The sequence below is a fragment of the Anarrhichthys ocellatus genome, unplaced genomic scaffold (assembly GCF_004355925.1).
Source record: "Anarrhichthys ocellatus isolate YVR2014 unplaced genomic scaffold, GSC_Weel_1.0 scaffold1, whole genome shotgun sequence".
In the NCBI taxonomy this organism is placed as follows: Eukaryota; Metazoa; Chordata; class Actinopteri; order Perciformes; family Anarhichadidae; genus Anarrhichthys; species Anarrhichthys ocellatus.
This window is the reverse complement of record NW_022280031.1, coordinates 2,250,551-2,270,345: the sequence shown is the minus strand read 5'-3', so window position 1 is coordinate 2,270,345 and position 19,795 is coordinate 2,250,551. Positions and strand designations below refer to the sequence as shown.

The 19,795-nt window shown below is 42.3% G+C and overlaps 1 protein-coding gene across 2 annotated transcripts in view; it reads right to left on the bottom strand.

The window, feature by feature from the left end:
- Positions 1 to 386: 386 nt before the first annotated feature.
- Positions 387 to 19,795, bottom strand: part of LOC116389561 (zinc finger E-box-binding homeobox 2) — a 26,680-nt gene continuing 7,271 nt past the window's right edge. Inside the window, exons 1-8 of one of the 2 annotated variants that reach the window (XM_031858459.1) lie at positions 14,885 to 14,938; positions 8,137 to 8,424; positions 6,264 to 6,473; positions 5,538 to 5,731; positions 5,252 to 5,363; positions 3,516 to 5,011; positions 3,134 to 3,317; positions 387 to 2,820 (exon numbers count right to left, since the gene is read on the bottom strand). In XM_031858459.1, coding sequence (XP_031714319.1) covers positions 2,174 to 2,820; positions 3,134 to 3,317; positions 3,516 to 5,011; positions 5,252 to 5,363; positions 5,538 to 5,731; positions 6,264 to 6,473; positions 8,137 to 8,424; position 14,885 — 3,132 coding nt within the window. In that variant the 5' untranslated portion in view covers positions 14,886 to 14,938 and the 3' untranslated portion in view covers positions 387 to 2,173. Of the gene's footprint in view, positions 2,821 to 3,133; positions 3,318 to 3,515; positions 5,012 to 5,251; positions 5,364 to 5,537; positions 5,732 to 6,263; positions 6,474 to 8,136; positions 8,425 to 14,884; positions 14,939 to 19,795 lie in introns of those variants that run through there. The other variant, XM_031858367.1, reaches the window with a different exon arrangement.

Here is a 19,795-nt window from a genome sequence, read left to right as displayed (position 1 = left end):
CTAAAGCTTGGTGTATCAAATACCAGCAGAGCTGCTCAGCCCCTGCGTGCCTCAGCCACATACACAGGTTGACAGGCACCAAGCAGCACATCTGATGACACAAAAAGCCACAAAAAAAAAAGTTTGTGAAACAAAGCAGTCTGCAGCTCACGAGTGGTGATGGAAATGTTTCACTGTGATGGGAAACTGAGTCACCTGCAGGCCTCCGCCGAGCTTCAGAACTGTCTTTCGCTTAAAGATGTTTTTGTGTTTAGAAAGATAATTTCATTGCCCTCTTCTTAAATACCTTAATACTTTAACCAATTTCATAGCCACTGAATGAAAATTGTCTTGAAATGATTACACTTAAATCTTCCGTCTCATAAAGCTACAGCAAGAGGTTTTTTAATTAAAACACAAGAAAATGCTGATTGAGGATAATATTTTAAAAGAAAAAAATGTATGATGTACAACATTCTTGTGACAAAGTATGTACAATTTTATTATATTCATTATAAAACATATAAAAAGTGAATACAAAAGTTGCATGGGTGCCAGTAAAAGATATATAAAAAGAACACTGCTTGTAACGTTATAAAGAGAAGTGTGCTGACGCTGAGGGAAAGTAAACCATTTCTTCAGTATTTTTTTGACCCAGAAATAACAGGTAAGGAACTACGCACGAGAAAGGTGGCAGTTGGCATGTCACATTTGCATATCTTTGGTGATAAATACACATACACACGCACACACACACATACATTATGACCAAAAGTTGTCACAGTATGCATGAATGCTAGAAGCTTAGTCACACCTCATGCACCACCGTCTTATCTCGTCGTACCGAGGCTTTGTCGGATTACTCACAGTGTCTTGAGTACATCTCAGGCACTTCTCACGTTGACTACACTGCAGTCAGAAAGAGGAAGTTGATGTATGCGTCCTGAGTCTTGACCTTCTCGCCACACCTTAACAGACAGCCCTAAATGTGTTTCCGGGGGTGAGAAAATGGCGCATGTAAATTATTACGAGAAATGGGGGATATTTCCGCGTAAGATTAAATGAAGCAGCTCTGTGTGATTATTACACAAACAGTGAGACAGCGCAAGTTTTGTTTGCTCCCCTCGAAGGAAAAACCCCCAAAACTGACAGGAATGACTGTCCCTTGGCAAAGAATACCATTTAAAAGGTGCAGTCCACTGCTTTTTGCTTAAAAAAATAAATAAACAACCACCTTCCAGTTCTTCCTCTTTTTACTGCTTGCTCTAAACTACGAAGATAGGCTGCTGGTTAGTCAAAAGCCACTGAGCACCATCGTTGCAGAGATGAGGTGGTTGTACCTTGTTATTTCACAGCATGAATGATAAAAAGGAGTACTTCCATATAATCTCAAGCCATCAATAGCTTTGGGACAAAGTAATAGCTGCATGTGTGTATTTCCGTGTAAAACATGTTACAAGTTATTGCTCATTTCTTAAAATAGAGGTATGGGTTTGTATGAAATAATACCACAGGATATTGAATGGTACTTGCACTTGCCAGAATAAATATTCTAACTGAGCATCAAGCGGATCTGATTGATATGACTGTATCTGTAACATCTAAGCGCTAACTTTAATAGCATGCTAAAGTAACAGTAGATGTCTTTCCACTACTGCAATCGATCCTTTCCTGTGCCGTCTGGTTTCTTAAGTCGCACACTGGTGTGCATCTACATGTGAACGGTCAAAATGTTTTAAACAAAGCAAACTGGATCCTGGCCATAAAAATACAAAGGCCTCTTCTTTATGGGTTGTGCAACAGTCAGCAGCAGCAAGCGAATACAAAGTGAGATTCATGCAGCGTTACATCTAGATACATGACCTCGGATGAGTCAACCCAAATGTGTTTTAGCAAAAAGAAATTACAACACAACAAAGACAAAAGAAAGGCGCTGTAGGTACGTTAAGTCTATTTTACATGATAAAATACTATAATTCGTATTGCCACATATATTTTTGTTTGTATGGCTTTATCCAATTTAAGGCCATCTATGCTTTGGAAGTTCTGTGCATTTTCTCATGTAACTTTTTTATTTTTTTTTAAATCAGTTTTATATATATATATATATGTACATGAAATAAAAAGTGTATCAATATTCTTAATATAATATATATATATGGTATATGCATTGTATTGGCTTGTTGTAGTCACCTTAAGTTTTTATTCTGGATAAATCTGTTAAATCCAGGCTAAGTTCACATTTGTCCAAGTCTCCATTCTGGCCATCGGTGTCTCTGTCCCAGAATTCTCTCTCTGCTTTGACAATGTGGTTTCCCACATCGTAACCATTTCTCTCGCTTTGCACTCCCTTCTCCGCTGTAGGTGATCCAAGGAAGGGGCTACCTCCCAGCTCCTCTGCTGCCCCTAACAAACCCACTAGTGCCTTTTCCACATGACCATCACTAACACCTGCATCTTTATCCTCCTCCTCCTCCTCCTCTTCTTCCTCCTTGAGGGCCTCTGCAGCTCCGTCTAGACTGGAATCGCTGAGGAAGGAGTGCGCCGTCTGAGTGTCCTCCATGGACAGGGGGGTCTCGTCGGCGAGGCGTCCCCCGGTATTTCTGCCTGCCCCTGGGGTGAAAGGCATTTCCTCGTGATCTTGGTCTGGATCCTGGTCTTTGCTGCAGTAGGCATAGCGGTGGTTCATGTGCTGTGAGTATGAGCCGGAGTGAGAGAAGCGTTTGCCACACTTGTCACATTGGTAGGGTTTCTCTCCAGAGTGCAGCCGGCTGTGCTCAATCAGATGGTGCTTATGCTTGAAGGCCTTGTTGCAGATCTTGCACTCATGAGGACGCTTACCTGTAATAAATGCAGAGAAATTGTGTATAATATTTTCTTTAAAAAATAAATCTTATATATTTTTTTATATAGAGACGACATTATCACAACCATTTGGCAGCCGGTTAGCTTAGCACAAATAATGGGATCATGGGGAAACAGCCAGCCTGGCTTTATTCAAAGAAGATCTGTCTACCAGCATCTCTCAGTAAGAAATCAAATAAGCATGTTTTCCAAAATTATTCCGTTAAACATTTTTAACAAATATTGTAGTTATCTGTAAATTATAGGAAATGGCATATAACTTCTGTGTGTTTGTACAAATCTTGCAGACCTGTGTGCTCGTATTTGTGTCGGAGCAGAGAGCTGCTCTTCTGAAACGTTTTGTCACAAATGTCACAAGCGTAAAGCCCCTCGTCTGTCTTCTTCAGTCTTTTCCTCCCGGGTCCCCCTTCTCCCTCCAGTCCTTCTTCCATGAGGGAGAGGTAGTCTAGAGCTCCATGGCTTAACACTTCACCCTGCAGAGAAAACAAGAAAATCATGATATATTTCGATTCATATTCATCTAATTCTACAAATTCTTGCAGCAACGCTTTACAATATGATCAGATATTTGAATGTATTTTTTGTTGCTGCTTCCGCAGTCATTTTACGGTTGTTCTTCTGCAAATACACATAATTCTTTTGAACAAACCTAAAAGAGAGACCTTACTCACCATGAGAGCTTGTCTCTCCTGGTGGATCTTTTTCAGGGTCGCCTCTGTGTCTGCATCCATCATGTAAGCCATAGGAGAGAGAAACCCTGGCTGTGATGCCATCGCTGTGATGCCATCATGTCCTGAAAGCCCTAAACCAGACTGGTTGAAGATAGGAAATCCATTATATAAGGAACCTGGAAACATAGGAGCTCTGGCCCCGCTGTAGACTGGATGGTGGTGAAGGTGGAGGTGTGACGTCGGACTCGGTCTCCTGAGTTGCTGGGTCCCGTGCTCCCTCCTCTCTCGTCTGCCTGAGTTGCCGTTTACAGTTTTGTTTCTCCCCTCCTGGTCTGAGAGCTGCTTGGGTAGGGAGAGGTCCAGAGGCTCGTTCTGTGCAGACCAGGGGCTGCTGGTCTGGTTCTGAGGGGAGATCAGTTCGGGAGGACAGCTGGTGAGGTCCAGGCAGACTGGAGAACCGAAACCTGAAGAGGGAAACCTCCTTCTGACCCGAGGCGATGACAGCTCTGGGGAGTGGTTGATTGGTTGGCTTGGGCTTCCCTTTTCCTGGCTGGAGCAGTACGCTTGAGAGGAGGGGGCGTCATGGTGGGGCTGTGGGGGAGAGTACATTGCCACCAAAAGCTGCTGCGGTAAAGAGTGCCAGCTGGGCTTCTGCAATGGTGATTTGTTTCCAGACAGGCCGTTGGACACTTCACTCGGTTTGCCGTTCTCCGGTTGGAGAGCAGATCTGGGGAAGACTAAAGGTGGCGAGGGGTGGTCTTTGCTGCGGAGACCCTCGGGCACCTCCACTGCCTCTCGGTTCATCTTGCAGAGGTAGCGCTCGTGCTGCAGGAGCACCGGCACACTGGGGAAGATCTGGAAGCACCAACGACACGTCATCCCAAGCACACCTCTCTCCCCTTCACCTGACCTCACTCTTCCTCTTCTCCTGTCAGGTGACACATTCCTGTCAGGCCCTCCTCCATTGTAAATCCCCTTCCTTTCCTCCATTGCAGCTCCTCCTCCTCTGACCATTTCCTCCTCTTTCCTCACCTCCCTGTGAAGCATCTCCTGCAGCATCTGTTCAAACTTGGTCCCAGAGTGCAGATAAGGCAGAAGGGTGGTCCCTTTTAGTATACTGGACCTCAGAGAGAGCTCTGCTGAGGGGTCCCAAAGCCGAGCCAGGTCTGATGCTCTGGCGCTGTTGTGGTCCTGCAGGGAAAGCTGGTGAGGATCCTCTCGGACTCGACATAGAAGCCCGGTTTGATCTTGGGTCTGTGAAGCCAACGGGGAGCCCTTGTCAGTACTGTTCCTCCCCACACCTGGAGAGGGAGATGTTGGAAATGAGTGGTGGTAGGAGCTTTGGCTATGCCCGTTAAATGCACCGCTGGCTCCTCCTGCGCGCTCCCCTCCATTTCCTCCACCACTCAGGCACTTTTTGCTGCTCAAGTGGGAGCTGTAGGAGCCAGAGTGAGAGAAACGTTTCTTGCAGTTGGAGCACTCGTAAGGTTTCTCACCTAAAAGATGACACGCAGGCGGGATATATTAGACAAAAGATCCCAAAAAGTGTGTTGAAAATACCTTCAACATTTTTCATAATTATCTTGTCTTGTCATAATTATTGTTCCTTGTCAACACATCAAATGAAGTATAATTTCGTACCATATAACTAGCACGATAAGTAAGGGTTAGTGATACCGTGGAAACAATAGCAAATTGATGGGTGAGTACATCTGTTATCTGTTATTTTGTCTCACCGCTGTGGATGCGGAGATGCTCTTTGAGGTGGTGTTTGTACTTGAATGCTTTCCCACACTGCAGACATTTGAACTTCCTGGTCTCAATGCCTTGATCCAAAGTGATGACACCCTAAGACAATGGTATTAGTTTTATAATACAACACATTTAAGGATGAATGTCTGTGTCTGATTGTCACTTGTATCAACACAGTTCCAAATAAATAACTTTGTAACATTAGATGTCACAGAATGACGATTTGGCTCATGTCGGTGATGTTTCTCTTGCTGTCTGTTTGTATCTCACCTTGTCCTGCACTTGGTTATGAAAAGCCAGGTGCCGCTCCATCTGTGCCCGAACAGTGGCAGTGTATCCACAGAGTGGGCACACCATGTGGCCCCCCTCCCTCTCCTGACAGTACTTGATGTGGTCCCTCAAGGAGGCTCCTCGCTGATACATCCTGTGGCAGAATGGACAGGCCTGCTGGGTCCTCCCTGCATCTAGAGTCCAGAGAGAGATGTGACATTTTTTTTTAAAAGACCACAGAAAATATTATGTATTATACGTTGTTCATTCATGTATTTTGTAAATCGCTTATTGAACAAGATATTAAATTATCCTTGTTTACTATTTAAAAGTACTAAAGGTATTGTATATGCTTTTAATATGATATTTTACTTTAAATTATGAGATAACCTTTGATATTTACTTGGTATATGTGATGTAAAATGTGTACATTGTGGGACAACACACGCTGTTACGTGCATGAATTGCTGGAACACGGATGTGTAAAATGTTTCGAAGGCTCTTTGTTAAACTACGAGCGGCTGATGAGCCGATGTGTTAAAAGCGCGTTCCTTTCCATTTTCTCTGAATAACATCAGCATATACAATCTGATATGTAGTGCATCACTGCTATTGCAGCTGAGCGGCTCGTCGCTCTAACAACATACTGCCTGGCTCAAAAGCAGTAACTTCAGATTTGTTGATTTTCTATTAAGCATCATTGCAGCTGTTCTCTCATCGGCCTACCTGCTCCCTCGGGTGAGCGGTGCTGAGCGCCTGGTGACCAGATGGCAGGTGGCAGCTCCTCGTGCCTGCCTTCCGGGTGGTACACCGCTGCCGTGCCATTGTGGTTCAGGTGGTCCAAGAGACTGGCTGAGGTAGAGGCCTTCCTCAACTGGGCCAGAAATTCATAGTGGGCCAGGTCCTCCAAAGCATTTGGGGAGTCTGAGTTCTTACCTGCGAACAGAGAAAAAGATGCAGAGGAACTGTAATATCCATAATAGGAAACATGTTTATTTCTAACTAGAGATTAATTAAGAGGCATTTTGTAAAAATAAAAAAACATAACTCTGATACATTCTGTTTTATTACATTTGCAGGAAATTTAATTATCAGATTTTTTTTTCCCTTTAATTAATTCAAGTCTAATAAAAATCTTGGCAGCGAGGGGGGCATAAAAGCAGAGAATAAATACAATGCAGACAACAAAAACAGACAAAGAAAAGTATAACACACGCTGCACAAAAGACCATAAACAATATCCCGTTATAAAGCAGTTTAATATAAAGCATTGTTATACGACCTCTCCTTTTGAATTCATCGTTTTATTTGGTCAGCACTCTTGTCAGTGAGGTTGAACGTTTGCTGCTTTCATGTGTTGAATATAAGATATTTTAAAAACGGTTACTCCGTGTGAATGTACATGTCTTGCTCAAATATTCATGTGTGCAGCGCGAGTGGGGATCAATCGTAAAGTGACACTGTGCAACTGAATCTAATGGATCTAAATTGTTTACTGACTGATAAAAACAATGTATTTGGGGAACTAGTTGGCCAGATATCAGATTCAAAGAATTCTTTCTTGTGTCCTTGAGTGCAGTGACAGAAGAGCAGGCAGAGAGAGAAAGCCACATGAAGACGAGAGGGCGCCTCCTATCATGAATCAAGCCAGCTTACAGGGACTTTGAGGAAGATTTTTCAAATGTTTGCAGATGTTGGCATATTTTGAGCTGTTTTTTTATGTGGTGAAGGGAAGAGCCTGTGTGGTTGAGTGTTGTAAAAACTCAGCTTTGCCTTCATCAGGCAAGGCCAAATCACACGAGGCGAAGGAGCTAAGTGATTGTTAGTAGGCAAGCCGCGTGAGCCTTTGATCTCTCCTAAATAAAAGGGAAAGCCTCACGTCGCGCAGTGCTGATTTCAGTACCGTAACGTCACCTCTTTGATGCATGGAAATATTGTGACATTGTGTGGGATGAGTTCTTTTGTCATGCTTTCAGAAGGCTGCCTTTTTCAAAGAGAAGAGTGAAAAAAAAGAGGAAAAGCTTGTAGGGAAGGCATGGTTTCACAAGGAGCTGATATGAAGGTGTATCTAGAGGGCTGTGAGAGGCATCATGAGACTGCCGGTGTCTTGCATCAGAAAAACACTGTAAATGAGTTTAGCCAACACATACAGTGGTGTCCTACGCAGCAGGCTCATACAGAACTTTTTCGGGTATTTTCTAAAAATCTGGAATTTTACTTTGACATAAGTAGCCTAGTTTTTTTCATCACAAGTATTGTACTTCGCTTCATTTAAAGTTACATCTGTTACAAATTCACAACAAAAGTCACATTTAACAATGTCCTGATAAACTGTGAGAGAATGGAACGGAAGAAAGGAGATAAATCAGCAGCTGCAGCAGTGAAGACGCTGCAGGTGTGTAAAAAAAGCATACAGTCGATGGTAAAAAAAAAGTAACAGTATTCTAGTAGGCTCCTCTTTCCACCTCCGAGTATCATGTTTTACACTTTACACACTTTCTTGGCCCGGCCTTCATTCTTCAGAAACCGTTTGAAAAACAAAGGCTCAACTTCAAAGCTGAAGTTTTACAGTTTTTGTCTACATTTGCTTAGAACTTACAGTACATCCTCAGTGGTCCCTGGTCTCCCTCTCTGTCAGTGGTAGATGCGGTGGTGGCGTCTTCTGCGGCCTCGGCCTCCTGCTCCACTTGCGGCCAGTAGCTCCTGCTGCCGGGGCTGAGGCTGTGCGGCCGCGTGGAGCGAGCGGGGCTGACGGGCTCCTCCGTCCCCTCGCTGGGTGTCAAGCTTGCCTTGTCCAGGCTCTCCTGGCAGTCCTGGGGCTCCAGGCTCCACAGGCCCACCTCATCCTCCCCCTCAGATCCCAGTGAACTCACTTGCTCAGCATCCACTGTGAGAAGGACAGAAACAGAAAAAGACAAAATGAAATTTAGGGGAGACGAAAGACACTCATAATGACAAGTCCTGTTTAAATGCCATGCAGCGAACAGACAGTATGCTCGTAGAGAATATATGGTATTTTCAAATATATTGAAAATCACTGATCATAAATGTGTATCTTTAATCTACATTGAATGAAAAGCCCGTTATTATTTTGTGGTGTCCTGATATATATTCATTATTTTCAAACATGATTCTAAATGCAACATACAGTATCTGAGTTTCCTATTATTCCAGCTGTAGATTATGACCAAAACAAACCAGAGACAATGCCACATAATTAATAAATGATGTCAGTAACTGAAACCAAACAGGGGAAAAAGACACGAATGGTTCGTAAATTCCAAAAGGTTGTTTGAGTTCAAAGATGGACAACAGCGTACTTGTTTTCTGTGTCAGCAGGAGGAATGAAATAGTCCTCATGTGAAGTTGTTCAATGTGTTTCTTATCATGAGATATTTTTTATGCCTTTGTGTGGTTTGATGTGCGGATTAGGATCAATACAAGCAGACACGCTCAGCATGCAACATACATGTTTGTGCAAAGGAGATCAAGAACTGTGAATGGAGGGTCCCAACTTATTTCCCAACCCAAGTTATGCTATTTCAAATATTTCACTGAGCTTTGACCACAATATATAACTTCAAAGAAACAGAAAGTGTTAATAGTCATGTCTGATCAAATTCAGCGTGATTTCCAAACAGATGCTTTTACTCTGGCTTTCATTTAAAATGAGAATAAATTTAAATAGATGCACTTTTATCAATTAATGTTTTGATTGATTTCATGATAAAATAAAAAGGTTGTTGAGGCGTAATCTTGCTGATCAAACTCCAATCCGGTAAAAAAGAGTTTATTTTATTGTTAGTATTAATCATTGTAATTACAACATTTACCGTTCAGTTTTCTCTGTATCAAATGGTAAAATGTTATTTTAAAATTAAACAGTTTATACGTGTAATTGCTCTCATAGAACACAATTAGTGCGACGGTAGAAAAATGTCCGTCTAAAAGTGTCACACATGTGCGACGGGCAGGGATGTAGTCAAGCAGTATACGAATAAAAGATAAATAACATATTGTAATATGAAAGTGTACCCCCGGTCCCCAGACTGCAGCACAACTAGAAAGGCGCATTACTTTTTCCCATGGCAAAGACAATAAATGACAATCGCAAACACATGCCTGGGATTTCAGCTGTAGGCTCTTATTTCCAAGGCTTTTTTTTGAAGACTCGCTGTTTTCCTCTCACTGATTGGCAATATCTAATCACCACCAAGTAATGGCCATTTAAGAATATGTCATTGGAGGAAGCCAAACAATTGGACTGTGCCAGCACACAGAGGGCCAATTCTTCTTTTTGTGTTGTTTCTGATGAGCCTCCGATGAAGATCACAACACAACTCATGCTTCTTGTATTAGTTTAAAATACATTTCCCTCTTTGTCCTGTTTTCATCAGATCAGAGTGAAAATAAGGTTTCACGGCTCATTTAATTTCACAAAACACAAAGTGTATTCATTAAACTGTCAAAACAACTCTGGAGAGATTTTCATTTGTGTGTGAACCGTTCCAAATACACTCTTACTGGAGTATTTTGCTTTCAGTCACGGCCCACGGCTCACAGCGACAAATTCCAGAGACGCAAATCTATGTCGTCTACTTTTACATCTAGAAGATACACACACACACACACACACACACACACTCACTCTGTGGCTGAAAGAGCAAAAGGAGGCCCAGCGCTGCCGATGGGGCGGCCCGCAAACACACACCTAAAACACTTTAAGTACACACACTCTCCTGATGAGTATATTAGCTAATCTCAAAGTGCAACACCTATCTGTTTGTGTCATCAAGTTGCATGTCCTTCCCCAGCTTCAGTACTCCTCTGTAAAAAGTTAGCTCATGCAAAACACTCTGATTCATCCGAGCTGCTGCTCATTGCTGCTCTATTAACATGGGGAGGAATGACTTGCTCTTATGGGGGGTGAAATTGGTCATCAAATGTGCTTCCCTACAACAGACAGCTATGAAGTTTTATGATGTAGTTGAGGTCGACCTATCAGCCCTGAAGGAGTTTCCTGTGTTGATAGGAAATACCGCTGGGCCCAAAGAGAGAAAAATCTGGTCCGGATTAGCATCAAATTGGCCTTAATTCTCTCTCCCATGACAGTGAGTGACACTGAGCCTATATCTGCTGTCATTAAAGCGGCACTGCGCTGGGATGGCTTTCATTATCGGGCCCGTTGATTGATTTATTTGGATAGTGACTGCATCCTTCAAATTGCTCTTTTTTTAAAATTGTGTTGGAGCAGGACAGCTAAATCTTTGAACAGCGCAGGAGGTTTGGGATTGCCTGCAACTAGAGATTGTATGTCAAGGTACAAAGGAGTTATGAGTTCATGCAATGTGCAAGAGTTTTCCAAATGTGTATAATTTGTTGGAAGATGCCGAACACCAAAAACACAGAGCAGAGCACAGAAGATAACAGTACACTGCTATTGTGTGCATGCACTGTAGTGTGCGTGGGAAGACCGTGACTCATATCCAGAGAGTGGTAAGCGAACTGTGCTGCATCATGCCTGACGATGTGGATCACTCGGTTCTCTGGGGGACCGTGTTCAGATCAAACACTGCCAGTACTATTTTAATCTGCCTGTCACTTTCTCTGCCTGACAGTGACTGATAATCTGAAAGGTTGACGGTCTGCTTGCCAGAAAGAAGTCTTCTGTTTTCAGCCTCGGGAGTTTTATCCTAAGAAAGGACATTCATGTTCTTGTTATCTGGGCGCTTGTGATCCATCTTGAATCTGATCTTAAGTATAAAAAATGATCATCTACAGTGGTTCTTTGTGTTTTTTAAAGTTTTCCAAAGCCAGACGGAGACGGATAACTGAATATGTTCGCAAGCACATACACCGACAGGGAGAATCTTTACACAAACACACTAAAATACAAACCGCAACAACAGAAAAAGACTCATATAAGAAAGAAATTATTTTGCACTGGCTCACAACAGCACAGACAGTCTCACTGTTTGGATCCCAGAGGGCATCTTACTGTACATCAAAACGCTAAACTGCAGTTTATTTTACGCCGCACACATGTGATCTGGTATTGACATAGTAATTATGTGGCTAAATGGTAAACACAGATTAATTACCTAGAAATTACCGTGTTTGTTTCTTTTGGTTTCAAAGGCAACAAACAAGGCCAGGCCCAATTTACCACACAGCGTAATCATTACTTTTCGGTTGATTCTTAGATCGCTACATAAAACAATAACGGTAATGTAATGTTATCAGTGCTTTTCAATAGATTTTCATTCCTCACAAGTGATAAAAACAACCCAATGAATAGTAGTTTTTCTGATACACTGTGTCAGAAATACCTTGTGTCTGAATTCATAGGTCATACAGATTTTGTTATATCCACAAATTAGAACCACACACCATGTGCATTAAAACTACCTTTAAATAAACATATAAAATAAAATCAAGTGGGGAATTTAGCCTTTAAGAACCCAAACCCATTTTTCCGTAAAGGAAAGTTATCGGGGATATAAAACCGACTAAATGAAACACATGGAACACATTTCTGAATGTGTCTGTGACACCTGTGTCACCTTGGGTTCTTAAGGGTTAAATATATTTTTCTTTTTTTTTTAAGGTTGTGACTTGTCATTTTCTAGGATTATGCATTTTAAAGTATTACATAAAATCACTTTTTAAACTGATTCATCAATCAAGAGTTATTAAAATCCACGTAGCTCTTCAAAAGACATAATGTCACATTGCAGTAATGTCTGATACATTTAACACAATACAAAATGTAGGTGGTAAAACTCAGAAGCAAAAGGGACACAATCAACTGAATACACTAAGGCATAGCTAAAAACGTATATATATTTGTTATGTTTAAAAAACCCTTATAATATTTATTTTAGTTATTGCATGATATAATACGTATTTCATGCTGTTATAAATGTCCCGGTTTCACAGGTGTCAGAAGAAACTCAACACTTGCTATTTTGAACTCAATACATTACCACGAGTGTCGTGGACGCCCACACACCAAACAAAAAGCAAGCGCAGGAAGATGTGCTTATTGTCATTTTACCTGTGAGAGCAGTTCAGAGACGAGGTAAATCCACATTCATCTGCAGAACGCGCTGATGTTGACAACGGTGACCCATCTTTAAATATATCGCAGAAAATCAAACATTTAAAAAACTCTCTCTGTGACAGCTCTCCTATTCATACCTGCTGTCTGACATTTGTACAATGAGTCATGGGAGGACCGCAACCAAGACCAAACACCGCCCACCTGATCTCCTCACTCGTGGCAGCAACTCACACTCTCTCTAAGGTGGTGGTTCCTTCTGACATTGGCACCTTGGCCTGCTCTGGTTTGGTTTGGTTTGACCTGCCCTAACAACACTGAGAAAGTAATGATGCCCGTGTGCCAATTGTTTTTTTTTAATCTAACTGTGTTATTGCACCAAATACATAATGAACGCACCGTCTTTCCCTGGACACGTTCTGCAACAAAAGCAGAATTAGAGGATATAATTTCAAAATGTTGTTAGAGAGTGTATGATACCAATAATATTCCAAAGTGAGTTTAATTGACTTTATAGAAAACTCAGTGTTACATTTTGCTTTTCGTGGTTAAGTTTTAATTTCAATTCATCCAAATGTTTTACAGGTTTAGCCTATATATCATGAATGCCGACAGCAAATTGAGGATTAAATGCTCTAAATTACATGTTAACCAATAGGAATGGTGGTAATGGGATGTTTTGCTGTACTTTTATTGCATTTCTGTTGCCAGAGAAGAGGAAGTGCAAACATTCTTGTCTAATGATGGAGAAAATAACCACAAACACATTGATATGAAAGTCTAAGTTGCAGAGTCAAGTTCCAGTTCAATTGATTACAGTCATTTCTTTAGCTGGTTGGCAGCAAGCCACAAAACAAGCACTTTTGCAAATAGCTGCTGGCGAGAAAAGATGGGACTGAAACTGTGTCACTGTGATGAGGATCGTAAAAGGTCATATTGGTGTGGAGGAGGAGATGCTTGACTGTGATGTATGCTGCAGTATATGATTTTTGTTTAGTACACAGTGCTGCGGTGTGTTTGTTAGAGAAAGGGGCCGACACGAGTGAGACAGAGGTGCAGAGACACCAGTGCACGAGGAACGCTGCAACGGTGCATAAACTGCACGGAAAGTAAAAAAGAAAAGTGATGGAGAAAGAGAGAGAGAGATAAAAGTAAGACAGAGGAGTGAGGAATTAGAGAAGAGAAAGAGACAGAAAGCAACAGTGTCAAACTGTGAAAAACACGCTACAGAGGGAAATTCCCTCAACACACACACACTCACACAAACTAGGGTACCGAGAAATAGAGAAAAACAAACAAACACGACTTGTATTGTGGGCACAAATGGGGAGCAAGGCCGGGCTGCTGCTGCAGAGGGCTACAGAATAATCAAACACAGCAAAGAAATACGTGTGTGTGTGTGTGTGTGTGTACGCGATACTCCATGAATATCTGAAAAGCAGTCAGAGATGGAAAACTTAAAGCCCATGCGGTGCAATAGCAGCAAAGTCACGGCTCTGTGCCTTTTTAGATGTCCCGCTCATTAGGAGACACCACCCTGTCAGAGCATTTAAACCACCACCACAGAATGTGCAGCCCAGTGGCAACATCTGCACTTTGAAACACTCAGAGGCCCACAGAACAATCAGCTCAAGAAATAAACACCAAGCCAATTTCCTCACATTGATAAAGGCTCTGCAAAGACAAGAGCGTGCACAACTGCAGCGCAACTCTGCACACTGATCTTTAAAACTGACTCCAAACACCGGGTTGGAACTATTTTTGCCTTTGTTCACTGTGGCTTTTAATGATTCTGTTCAATTAGGGCCCTTGTGACACAAACACAAAATCCCTTTCGGCATTTTCTTAGCTTCAAAGCCACCAAGCTATTCACTGATACCACACTCACAAAGTTGATTTGTCATCGAGTTGCGCTTTTAGTGTGACTGGGCGCTGGCGTCAGTTTCATTATTCACATGCGTGAATACGATTTCAGAGGAGCCTCTGCGAATCAAAGCACAGCCCCAGAGACACAGCGGCTGTAACGTACTGCGGTGCTGTGAACAGCTGCCATGGCCGCTCTGAAAAGGGCACAGGCATCTGAAAATTGAACGAGATCAGAATCACTGATCTGTTATTCTCTATCTACATGTCTCATCACTGCACCAAAACAGTGAACCACATCTGCTAAGTGGAAACAAACTCTTGTGTGATTTCAAAAGATTAAACCAATAGCAAATAAGCAGAAATAATGTACAGCAAAAGCAGCAATAAAATACATACTGTAGATAACAAAGCTGTAACTTACTGCAGGGCAAGCTAATCTACCTCGAGATGAAACCGTGAGGATGTCGACTTCTCTGCCAGGTTTCTATCTTTTCTTTGACAGTCAGTCAGAGACAAAGTTTATTTGTTTTTACATCTGATAGGTTGAATCTCCTCCCACTCATATTACCACTTGAACCATGCGCATTGTGTCATCTTTGCTGGTGTGAATTCACTTAATGAAGACTGCAGAACGATCCTTTTATAATAAAAACACAACTCAAAGAGCGACGTCGGACTGTGTGTGTTTTTGCAATTCAGACAGAAACATAAATAAATAAATCGGAGCATTTAAGAGTGAACATGGACAGGAAGGGAGTCCCAAATAATTTGTGGCCTAAACCAGTAATCGCACCAAGAAGGTGCATGTACGTGCAGGTGAAACGGTGAGACAGCTGTGACTAAATAAGAGGTACAGTACGCTGAACTGCAGCTATAGACACACACACATGGCGGTGTGAAGAAGACGGAGAAACACACTTACAGGGCATACTTTCATCACCTCGTGTAGATTCCCACCCAAGCTATATATTCTTAGATTGTGGCGAGTCGCCTAAATGTCTAGAGGCCTATAATGATTTCAACTTTCACAGCGTTGACAACGGCCTCCACAGGAACTTCAAAATGAATAGCTTAACATTTCTCACGGAGGCAACGATACCGTCGCTAGATAATTATGTTATCTTTCACAGAATCAATTTTTATGCAAACAGGTGCAACAATCAGTTTTTTCTCTTTGCACAAATGAGGCAAGGTGTGAGAGAAGAGGTGTGCAAAGAGCACTTGTGGTTGCTTGTCTTCTTCCTCTGGAGGTTTCCTGTTTGCTGCTGCCTACATGTTTGCCGCCGTATTCACCTGTCCTGTCGACCACCACAGTGACATTTGTCAAAAAAGTATCACCTTACTTGACACTGGCCTTTACCTTCAGAGCAGATGTGTGTGGCTTTTTGCTTTAGTGCCTCTTTTTTTTTTTTACTGTGTGTGCAGCTTACAAAGTATTCTCTACAGTTACACAGCACAAAGGAGAAGATATTGTATTTGTCTGTTGTTAGAACTTGCAAGGATATAGAAGGTTTATAGTTCTTAAAAAAATCATAAAATAACATCTTCAGTCGGATTATCTAAGCTGTCAAAAAAAAACCCTGTTTCGACAGTTTATGATTTTTCTAGAGTTGTTCTATCAGCAATTCAACATCCACACCTTTCGCTGAAATGATCATCACTTACAGCCTCTGATCTCATTCTTTGTCTTCGTCTCGCTTCCTCATTTCACATCTGTAGTGAACTCACACACAATACAATTTCCACTGTTCTATTAAAGATACAATAAGAAACGCTGTTGATATCATTCTGGACTTCCCTACCTTGTCACGCTGAAGTGTGTTATTTGACTCATTTTGCTGATGTGTCAATGACTCACCAGCAGTGACACCTTGACTTAACTACTGCATCTACACTGCGCTACAGTGTGACAGCTCGTACAGCTCGTACATTCTTGTCGCCATGTTTGAGCTCAGTGCCATCGGGCCCTGTGAGCATCTGCTGCGCTGGAAGCAGGACTGATGCTGGTGAGAAAGGTTAGCTTGGTTAGAGGGAACACGTTATTTCGAGTTGGCCCTCCGCCTCCTCCTGTTGCCCCGCACTGGTTTCCGTGTAGCGAGGGATCGGTGCTGGAATGCAGTAACGGTCACAGAGGGACCCACGCACTCACCGCACTGTGAATCAAAACCCAAACTCCACTTCATTAGGCTCCTGTCATTGCAGAGACTCTCACACCACTCTATAAATACCCCTGTCTCCCCCCTCCAAATTTGTTTTCCCTCTTTTTTCTTTACACATGAAAATGCTCAGGGACTGTTCCAGCTTTGTGATGTGGCTCTTTATTTTGTACGTTGGCGCAAGAAACCACACAATAGTGGCTCCTTTTCGAATATTAAAACATTCTCTGACGGAGCACAAAGGTTCTGAAGTTTTTTAATAGGGCTGCACGCTAAATAAAACTTCTCTTTGAGCTTAACAGCTAGACAATGTGGGATTTGGTTAGTTCAACTCGAGCTGTAACTTTCAGTTGCTCACTACGGGAGATTTGTTTTGAGGGTGAAACAAATATGCCTGGTATCCCACTGACTTTGTCTACTTCAAGCGTCTGTGTATAAAGGCCTGTTAGAGGTGTTTACCGTGATGTGGTGTTCTTGAAAAAGACATTTTACTGCATTAAACCCCTAAATGTCTTAATCTAACCACTTACCACTGATTTCAAACACAAGATATACAAGTATTCTGAGAAACCCACATTAAGTTATAAAAAGATCAGAGCAGACCATGTGAAGGTATTCACTACATATGCAGTCGCAGCAACATCAATGCAACTATACCATTACAGCTCTTACTGCCAAATAATCTGACAATAATAATAATCCACCCTGTTATTCCACAAAAAAAGTCAAATGTAAACCATGGGGAGGCCCTGATAGTCAGCAAAGAGCATGAAAAGACATCAGCAGACTTTTATCCGCTGCTGTTAGACGACTCATTCAGTTAAATTGCAAAGTGTAGCATGTAACGGGTTCTAAATATACGTTGTTTTATGATGACAAATGTTGTTTTAATAGACACAGCCTGTAGATGAGACCGGCGCAGCCAGTTCCTGCCTGGTTAACCTACAGACGGGGCGCCATCCTCTGGCGTCGATCGACATTACATCCTCCACCCGGGAGATGATGAGACACCGAAACATTTCAAGTGACCACATGTGACCTCCGAGGCTTTGAAACATAGAGAAGATGCCTTTCTAATGTGTCACTCTGCTTCTATTTTCTTTGTCTCTTGCTGAATCGTCCCTCCCATGTCTGCACACACTATCCACTATCCACTCTCTCTCTCTCTCTCTCTGCCTTTCTTTCGTCACTTTTTCTGTGCCTTAAGCACGCACACATGAAGAAATATAGGCAGCAAAAAGAGGAACATACACTGGGCTATTAAACTGTTCTTTTTGTGGGTTTGCAGTTCTGATTAGGAAGATGTATGAGTCATATTGCATATTAATTTACAGACATCTGTGTGTATGTTATAGTTACAGCTCGGTGCACTGTGCGCATGTGCGTGTGAGAGAATGTGTGTGCTGGGAATGGGGCGCCTGAACCAACGCCTTGAAAAAAAGAAACTAATTAAAGTTATGGAGAAAAATGCAAAGACAGCAGAACCGCACAAGAGAGTGTGTGCATGTCATTACTGACCTGGCCCAGTTGGAGAAAAAAAAATGATGGCAAGAAGAGGGAGAGAGAGAGAGAGAGAGAGAGAGAGAGAGAGAGAGAGAGAGAGAGAGAGAAACCTCAGCCAGAGAAATAATGTATATAAAAAAAGACTCAACAAGAAGAAAGGTTTAAAAAGCAAACTTCGGGAGTTTAAGAGGATCTTTGATGTGTATCAGAAGAGGAAAGCAGCCTTGCGACCGGGACGACAGTAATTTTAAGTCGAAGCAGAAGGCTGGCTGACTGGCTGCCTGGCTGACTGACTGTGGGCTTTGATGGCGCTGGCTGTTTGAAGTGGTTTTCGGGGGATGGGAGCAGCGTGTGGTGTCAGTGGGACAGGGGAGGTGCTCAGGGAGGGGGGGGGGGGGGGGGGGGGGGGGGGGGGAGCGGGGGGGGGGGGGGGCATGATGGCGACCGTACAGGACTTTAAGAGCGGAGGATGGATAGATGGACGGAGAGGAGGAGAAAGAAGTATAATGAATGGAAAGAATCTAGAATAACGAGTGGAAGGGCTGGAAGGTGGAGGAGTTGAGATACACAGAAGAGGAGATAAATGAGAATGAAAGCGATGATAGAGGGAGAGGAGAAGACAGAACAATGAAACAGTCACACAAAGAGGGATAGAGGAAAGAAAGGCAACAGATGAGAGCCGGAAAAAAGCTGCAAATCTGAGAAGGAAAGTAAAAAAAAAGAAGTGACAATGAAGTCAAACTTCAAGATCTGTGTCTGAAATTCAGAGCCCCATCCCAATATCAGGCCTGGACATATTCACACCTATTACTTGTATCATTTAGATGACGTTACCTCCCTCTGATATGCTGCCAGGCTGCCTTATGACTTTTACTTCCCTCCCTCCTGCATGCTGGACACATGCACCGTATAATCATAACTGCACTGTTTCCCTGAGGTACCGAAGTCGACCGCACAGCCGAAGAGGAAAAATAAATTAAATCCGTACAAGTTCAGAACGTTTTTTTTGTTCTCCTTGCCTTTTCATTTCGTTTTATTAGTGACTGACCTTTTCAATTAAAAAACGTCCCAGGTTTTGCAATTGTGCAATACTGACAAAAACATGATAACCTGTCACGTACCGTGAGAAATTATTTTAAAAAGATGAGATAAGACTATTTACCAGATCGTTACACAGTGATAAACGACGAAGTGGACCAGCGTATACTGATATTATTTGCATTGCTTCCTTTCTAGCAGAACACACTTCCGGTTTATGGATCCTGTTCTTTATCATACCTGAGCTACCAAAGATTCATTTTGCAGATCTCATATTGCACGCAGCCAGCAAACATCAACATCTTTGCTCTGTCTGAGGTAAGAGTTAGAGTTTGACCGCAGTGTGTTTAAAGGCATCAATCATTACAAATATGGTTATTCTAATTACTTTGCAAAACTCTTACATGTTCACTCATTGTGTTGTTTTTTTATCTGGTTTTAATGTAACTGAACGACTAACTGACTTAACGAATGAACACATTTATTGCCTAAATGTCAAAGTGAAACTTCATTGGGCGATGCCTTCACGGCCTCTAAAAGTGTCTGGTGGAAATGTGTTAAAATGAGACGCTGCCAGCAATAGACACGGAGAGAGAGAGAGAGAGAGAGAGAGAGAGAGAGAGAGAGAGAGAGAG